This window comes from Brachyistius frenatus, unplaced genomic scaffold (assembly GCF_029030835.1).
Source record: "Brachyistius frenatus isolate BFR_SWC_R1_liver_20210118 unplaced genomic scaffold, ASM2903083v1 Contig_11, whole genome shotgun sequence".
NCBI lineage: Eukaryota > Metazoa > Chordata > Actinopteri > Embiotocidae > Brachyistius > Brachyistius frenatus.
Window position 1 is genome coordinate 6,017,662 of NW_027210610.1, and position 8,491 is coordinate 6,026,152.

General features: G+C 42.0%; 1 protein-coding gene across 1 annotated transcript; it reads right to left on the bottom strand.

Annotated features, from left to right (window-relative positions):
- Positions 1–739: 739 nt before the first annotated feature.
- Positions 740–4,415, bottom strand: LOC138617079 (neurogenic differentiation factor 2-like). Its single transcript, XM_069691749.1, has 2 exons — positions 4,140–4,415; positions 740–2,144 (listed from the first exon to the last, which is right to left on the bottom strand). Exon 2 carries the CDS (start codon positions 2,129–2,131, stop codon positions 1,037–1,039), a length of 1,095 nt encoding a protein of 364 aa, XP_069547850.1. The 5' UTR covers positions 2,132–2,144; positions 4,140–4,415; the 3' UTR covers positions 740–1,036.
- Between the last annotated feature and the right edge of the window lie 4,076 nt (positions 4,416–8,491).

The following is an 8,491-nucleotide window of genomic DNA, read 5'->3' on the forward strand; positions in this document are numbered from 1 at the left end:
TTTTTTTTTTTTTTTAGGCTACCGGTGATTAAAATGGGTTGTTCCTCAGATATTTTAGATCTATCGGGCCAAGGCCATAATCCAGATATAACCAAACATCAATTGAAAATCAAATAATAAAGCGTGGTGTGTGTGTGTGTGTGTGTGTGTGTGTGTGTGTGTGTGTGTGTGTGTGTGTGTGTGTGTGTGTGTGTGTGTGTGTGTGTGTGTGTGTGTGTGTGTGTGTGTGTGTGTGTGTGTGTGTGTGTGTGTGTGTGTGTATTGGTTCTAACCAAGCGTAGCATATAAATTCTGAATTTATAAAGCAAAACCAAAACAAACAAAAAAGAGCTAAAAATGTATTTGCCAGTAAACCAAGTTAAGATAAATTACATTCATCATAGTCACGTCATCTGTTGACAGTTTAGACTTCACAGCCATGAGTGGAAATAGCCTAAAGGGCATATGCTAAGCATGCGAGAAGCGATTTTAATGTTTAATTTAAACAGACAAAAAAAATGTGTCGAGCTATGTTTTGTCACGCCTGTTGAAACCTTTATCCATATTTTGTTCAATTCGTTTAAAAAATATCTTTGTCAGCAGAAAATATTTCTGATGATATTATAAGGTTTTTTTTTATTTGTGTGGAAGCTTTTATTTAACGGAAGTATTCATTTTAAATGTATTAACTAATTCAATAAAAGTGACAGTCAGTGAGTGAATGCTGCCCTGCTGTTCAAAAGAAAGATTTGTTCGATCATTTCAGACAATTATAAAACACTTTTTATTTCTTTTGTTTGTGTCATAACATGTTGGCCTATACATTGTTTATGTCAATTGCACTCATTCTGCATACAGGATAATACTGGACACACTTTGATCGGATGTACAACAGTATAGGGATGACATCAGTAGAATACAGAAGGTAATCAGAAGACTCGTTCTGCCACTTCCATCTTTCATCCTTGTAGGAGCTGCTCTTCTTTCCCAAACAACATTAGACGTTCTAGGATTGTCATTATGAAGTCAATAAGCCTGATTGGACCACTGAATGGGCTCAATTGTGGAAAAAAGCATTGAGATCTTCGTATGGGGGTGCCCTGTCATGGTGCAAGTGCACGTCATGGAAAGGTGGAATGTTTTCTGAGTGCGCACCACCACTGCGCGCTCCCGAGGGCCCAAAAGGTAAGCTGTGGCCTGGTCGAGACGTGCTCAGTCCGGAGTAATGCATAGAGTAATGATAGTTCCTGTCTGTCTCTGAGGACTCCTGCTGCCTCCCGGCGAGTCCGCCGTTCGGGCATACGGGTGGGCTGTGCTGGCCTTCGTAGTCCGGGCTGTTGTAGTCAGGGGACGTCCCACCTGGAGGGTACACACCATCATACCCGGAGCCGTAGGACTGGCCCCGAATATTAAGCGCACCGGTTCCGGGCTGGTAATGGGGACTGGAGAGACGGGAACAACGGTAGGAGTAGGGATGCACCGAGAAAGGAGAGCTCGGCATGTGGAATCGCGCTCCGTCTGTGCACTGTTCAGTCAGGAAGTTCCTGGTGTTGAGCTGCAGGCAGCCTGCCACGAGATTGGTGGTGGGCTGGGACAGGCCTTTACACAACATCTGCACGTAGGCTACCACATCTGGACGCTTTCCGTTGCGTAAAATCTCCCCAAGGGCCAAGATATAATTCTTGGCCAGCCTCAGAGTCTCTATCTTGGACAGTTTTTGGGTTTTAGAATAGCACGGCACCACTTTGCGCAGGTTGTCTAGCGCAGAATTCAAGTCGTGCATGCGCGTGCGCTCCCGCGCGTTTGCCTTCATTCGACGTACTTTGGATCGCTCCGCGCGAGCCGGCGTCATCTTACGTTTTTTCGGGCCACGCTTCTTGGGTTTGTCTCCACTGTTCTCGTCCTCGCACTCTTCTTCCTCGGCCTCATCATCCTCCTCCTCATCGTCATCATCATCATCATCGTCGCCGGCCATCTCAGACTCGGCTCGACTGCTGCCTTCCAGCGGCTCGTCCAGCTCATCGTCTTCGAGGTGACAGGGCTCGTGCCCTTCGTCCTTGTCCTTGCATCCCTCGTTCTCGTCGTCCTCCACCCAGTCAGCCGCGAGCCTCTGGACGTCCGGCAGCACCTCGCTAAACAGACGGCTCAACATCGTGGCAAGCAACCTGCAAGACAGGCAAACACGTCAGCTGGACAGTATGGACTGTTTACGCACCCAGGCGCCCTGCAAAGACAGAGAACCTGTTTCACTGGAGCGCTCACAGGGCCGTAGTCTCGATACTGGACTACAGTTCATATCCCCTCACTGTCTTTCAATGGCAACGGCCTGTGGAATTAGAGTTAACATTTAATTCCGAGGCTTCGCCAGACTGATTCCCGTTCCCCTGTTTTTCACGTCTTCCAGCTGTTCGATATCCTGGTTTTCCGAAGACACGAAAAAGGCAACCTTTCTCTCATTTTATAGAGGAGAGTTGGTCAAATAGGCCCCACATCCAGGCGACAACAGCCCAAAAGGCAGTTTATAGTATTAATATAAAGGCAAACCTTTATCAGCTTATGGAAACAATTGTAGTCTGATACGAATCCTGATCATAACTAGGCTATTTGGATAAACCGTATTGGTTATGTAAAGATGAAGCATTAAAATATGCAAATATACAATATCTTAGGAGTTTGTGTATAATCGATATTTTTTTTTCCACCTTATTTATCTGATATTATTCTCTGTTAGAAATATTCTCTTTTAAGTGTGTATTCTTTTAAGTTTATTTATTTTATTTTTTTTCATTTTTATATAAAATTGTATTATATCATTGGTTTAAAGCAACAGTCTGACTCTCTATTCGGTCTCCATGTGCCTCCGTCTGTCCCCTCCAGCAGCCCGGCACAGGGAGCGGCGCTGGCCTGCTTCAGCTCATCCCCCAGGGACTCACTAGATGGGTGCGGGTCCCTCCTCTGCCCAATAAATTAGCATCCTGGAGGAATTCCAGCACAGTGGACCACGAGATCCAAAATATTTGTGTCTAAATTCTCTTTTAAAAGATGTTGTCCAAATGATCTCCATTGGAGAAGATTCTGTTTGAATTTCAGAAAGTGAAAACGATATTGAAATATGCCTTTAGGACCAGAGTCTTATTAGGGAACCCACTGCATTTTCATGAACCTTATTTTGGACACCTTTCCAGGCCACAGAAAATTCGTAGCTGACATTTTCCTCTTTTGAACTTTAGTCCGTTTAAACGAAAAATTTAATTTCTGACAGAAAATGACCGTGTTTTATAGTGGCCAGGACTTTTTTTTTTTATTATTTCATTGACATCTTTCTTCCTTATTAAAAGTGTCTCTCTCTCTTGATTGATGGGATCACATTGACCAATAATTCGGGCTGAACAGACAGGTTGTGTAAAATGTTTTAATTTAACGCCAATAGGATATAAAAGCTGTAACATTCCCAAAATCTTGACAGATTTTTCCAGGATCCGAGCTCAGCTGTGCGCGTGGAGTCCAAGGACGCAGGCTATTTTTTTTCTAATCTTGTAAGCACAATGTAATTAATGCCAACCAATACCTTGTCAATTAGCCTATGCATCTCTATGGAGAATTCTACCCCCACAGTGCTCTGACGCTCGTCGTGCGGGAACACACACACACACACACACACACACACACACACACACACACACACACACACACACACACACACACACACACACACACACACACACACACACAAATTAAAATATAATAAAACACACGCCCCAGTGCTCATTTTCAAAGACAATAAAATTCTAATTATGAATGCAAAGGAGCCAGAGGAGGGTCTCTCTTATAGGGATCAATTTGGATTTATACTTATTTAAACGAAATCTATCAAAGTAAACATATATAGATCAATATCTCCGAAAAGACCATCAATAAAGCACCTAAAGACGAAATGATCTGATCAAATCGCTTGCAGTTAAAGATGAAAGAGAACGAAGAGGAAAAAGTCCCCTATTCCAAAACAGGTTTAATGCATACATTTATCTTTATCTGACGCTGAAAGCCTAATATTCCCTTCAATGTAGCTGCAAGAGGCATTATCACAAAGACAACAACAAAAAAAACAAATCTGAATCTATATCTGGTGGTCTAACATTGACTGGAAACGTGTAACCTACCTCCGTGGTGGAGCTCAGTGACGGGGCAAAGCGGGTTTGTTTACACCATCTCTCTCCGGGTGGGCATCGCATCCACACGCCCTGCACGGATGCTTGTGCAGGCGAGGCGCTGTGTTCTGCTCTCACACCTCTCTCTCCTCTCCTGCCACCCTGCTCTGTCTCGCTGCTGCTGCTGCTGCTGCTGCTGCTACTGTTGCTGTTGATGCTGCTGCTGCTGCTGCTGCTGCTGCTATCCCCAGCCCAAACGCGTGGAGGGAGCCGTGTGGCACCTCAGAGGCAGGACTGGGTGGGTTACATACCAGCTCTGATGCCAGGCCCATATGGCTGGCACGTCATTGGCAAGAGCCATCACATGAGAGCCGGTGATTGACATGCGGCCGTATTCACAGAGACTGGCTTCCCCTGGGGGAGAGGGACTCGCCATCTGTCACTGAACTGAAAGAGAAAATGGAATAAGGAGTGGATGCAAAAAGACAAACCCTACTGAATTCAAACTGCCTCTGTTAGCCTCCATCTTTGAAAAAAAAAAAACGGGGTTAATCTCATATAGAAGATTTAGGAAAACAATCCCCTTATAGTAAGCCTCGTAATATATATATATATGTTTTTTTAATTTTTTTTTTTTTAATTACATCATTCAAGTATTAGGCTAAAGAAAAACGACACTCCTTGGATTAAGGGCTAATGATTGTGTAAAACCTGATGATGGAAATAATCCACATAAGCCCTATGGGGAAAACTAATCAACTATTTCAGCGATACAATCAGAAACAATACCTTAAAGAGGCCAAAAGGGAACAACTAAACGCTATTAATCCCCAAATTTCCAACAACAATAAATTCAACAGACAGAAAACCCATAGCTTGTCCACACAAAGGCTTGGGATGAATGAGAGGCCGGCCATAAAGATCAGAGTCAGGGTGAAATTGCCTAAACGAGTCAATTGAACTGAGCTAAGCAGAGCGTCTTGGTTTGGGTTGCCAGGCTTGGCACCGGTGCCAGTGGGCGGATTGGTGCCAAAGGTGGCAGAGGCACAGATTGCAGAGAAGGGCCAGAAGATGGGGCAAGACATGAGGAAAGAAGAAGAAGAGTAAAAACCCACAGGGACCGGGCTTATCATCACCATCATGATATTGAGCCACAGTTTATTCACCAATGTGTAAATTTTCCATTTTCCACGAAACAAGCACACTGCATGAAGGACAAAATCACAATATTTCTAATAGTGACTGCCGTGCCATCCTAGAATCGGGCCATACCCCAACATGGTATCCCAGAGAATAGTCAGCATGAATTAGAAGCACAGTTAATTTGATTACTGTAATTCAGTCTTTAACTCAAACATATCGTTATCATTTTCAAATAACATCATTTTATTTTATTTTTTAAGATAAATAGGTACACAGGTTCTTTTTTTTTAAGATGCATGCTGCAATAATGGCATTTATTTTCAGGGCTTGTACATTTCTCAATAAAGGTACAAAAGCAATAAAAACCAAAAATCTACGGTTCGTTTCCCATTTCATATCATATTGAATAGCTAACATTGAATTATACACACCATATGGATATTTGAATAATGAGGACCTGACTTATCCGTTTCTCAGGCAAATAATTGTTTTCATTATGCTGATTTTGTTCTGCAATCTTGATATTCTCTTTATGTCAAAAGTCATTATGTGCTTCTTTCCACAGCTCAGTCTAAATCTACAGTGACCTCATAAATGTTTTTTGCCCAGCCATGAATGACAAAAAGAGCTTTAATTATTCAAACCCAGAGAGGAAAATTTATGGTACTGGTTTGAGTGATTTCATTTAAAGAGGAACATGTAAAGTTTAGCAGGAGTTTTGTTCTAACTAACTGGTCTTAGGTTGTTTTTTTTTATTAGTGACCTTATAAAATAATTTGCATGGATGAGTTCACACAGCACCGGGGATTTTCAGTTAATGTGTCTTTTCAAGTTATATGTGGGTGACATCTGCTGGCAGTAAAAAGCTAGTACATGATGGTCTCGATGAGAAGCACTCAAAATGATGTCTATTATTTTTGCTTAGTTTATAAAAGGATATGAATAGACTTTTTTCATTTTATAGTGTGTGGTGGGTTTTGTTTGTGCTCATAATAAATGTCCAGTATACATCACTCTTTGCAGGATATTTTCCACGCTACAAAGTGTCAATGAATTGAGGCTTATTAAAAATATGATATAAAAGTATATTCATTTAAAGTCACATTAAATATAGTGGTTATTGCAGTATTTTAACTGTAAATGCAGAATAAAGCTGTTTAAATGTGTAATACAGAAGTCAGTCCTCAGGAATTAATTGTTGCTGGCAGATTGGCACCTCCTTGTGGTGGTTTAAAAAACGACATAGTGGCAGACAGCATTATTATTCAAAACAACCTTGTGGATTATACAGTAAATTTATCTATTGGTGGTCATAATACTATAATCCTGTAAATTATTTATTTTTAGGTCTGTCCGTTTTAAATCTATACGAGCGATTGATTGCAACATGGGATGTTATGTAATTTACAGATAAGCAAACCTCCTCTCTCTCACCACTGAAAATATTTCTTCAGCTTTAAACACCAGATACTGCCAACTCCTCATCTCACCTTTTTTCCCAGGTGTGATGCTGTGTTGAAAAGCGCTCACAAACATATGCTCATTTTTCAAGGACAAGAGCTGAGCTGAAACTGAACCGAGCCACAGATGGGCTGTTTTAAATTTTCAAGGTGGAAAGTTTTACCTTTCATCTGAAGACAGTCTCCGGCAGGCCCGAGTTTTGGAGCTGGCAGAGATCCAGAGCCATCCTCAAGTTCACTTCAGGACAGGGTGAAGCTGTGGGCTTGTGGGAGCTGGGATCAAACATGGGGAGTCTCTGCGTCGAGGCTGGTCCTTTAATCTAACTGCAAGAGAGCTCAGATGGACTGGTTGTCAAGTCATGAGGAAAAGCAGCAATTCGTCTGACAACGAACATTTGTGAATGTCTCTGAGTAAACACAATACACAGTAATGAAACTTCTGTCTCCTGTCATGTGGACTTTTTGCCTGTTTCACATCTCTCTCTTTAATCTCTTCTTCGTCGAGACCCTGCTTCTTCCTCTCCCCTCTTCTTCTTCCTCGAATGTACAATACATTTACAACACTGTGAAGCTACTTGTGTGTACACATGGCCAAGAACCCCCATCATAAAGCCTTGAAATTAAAAAAAATAGCAGACCAATACATTGTTAATCCTCCTACAATATAATATTTTCCTTTCTCGCTTTTATTTTGGTTTCCTCGTGCATTTGTCTTCTCTTACCTCACCCGTCTCTCCTGCTTAATCACACACACACACACACACACACACACACACACACACACACACACACACACACACACACACACACACACACACACACACACACACACACACACACACACACACACACACACACACACACACACACACACACACACACACACACACACACACACACACACACACACACACACACACACACACACACACACAACGTTTACTGCACTGCAAACACTCAAACACTATGAAGGAAGGCTGTTACCATGGCAATGGATTTTCCAACTTACTATATCTCATATATTTGCAGTATGATATACGCTGGGCGGGCATTGGAAAAAGAAGAGGTGCATTTTGCAGGGGTACACTATAAGACACACACATAGATGTGTATAGTATAGAAATGAGGGATTTGGGGGATAATTTGGTGATAAAAGTGGATCTAGAGCTTTGTTAAATATTCATAATCAGAGGAGGAATGAGTTGATTGCACTCATCTTTAACAGCCTCATCCAAAAATGGATAGGCCTACAGCACAGGCAGTAAATTACCTTATAATTGCATAGTATTGCGGTCCACTGAAAGGATTTGGGTTTTGTTATGCCCAGTTTAATGGGGAAGAAGAACATGAAGTGTAGGTGAACCTAAAAACAAAACTCAAGGAGCAAGCAAAAGACATCCACAGGCAGGGCCACTAACGAGAAACCCCTGCAAATCTATACTGTAATGATGGGCTGATTAGACACAGATTTGTACACCTGGAGGGACAAAACACAACGACAGGAAGTAAATATATCACATAGTAGAGGCGAGTGACTTCAAAGTAAAACAGGAAACTCAAACACACTGAAGGGAAGGAACATTAAGGTTTGTTGTTTTGTGCAGTTCATAACAAGCCAGATTGGGTTGTATAAACGACCCTAGTTCACTTGTGCCAAGAAGATGATGTAGAGCAAACAGTAGCAATGATGGTTCGTGATATTTTCCGTCTTTTATAACGGAATAAATGAATAAAGCAGGTCGTGCTGACTCTGACTCAATG

Excerpts from the sequence above, each read along its gene's own strand:
- LOC138617079 (XM_069691749.1), bottom strand. The coding sequence starts at position 2,131 with ATGTTGAGCCGTCTGTTTAGCGAGGTGCTGCCGGACGTCCAGAGGCTC.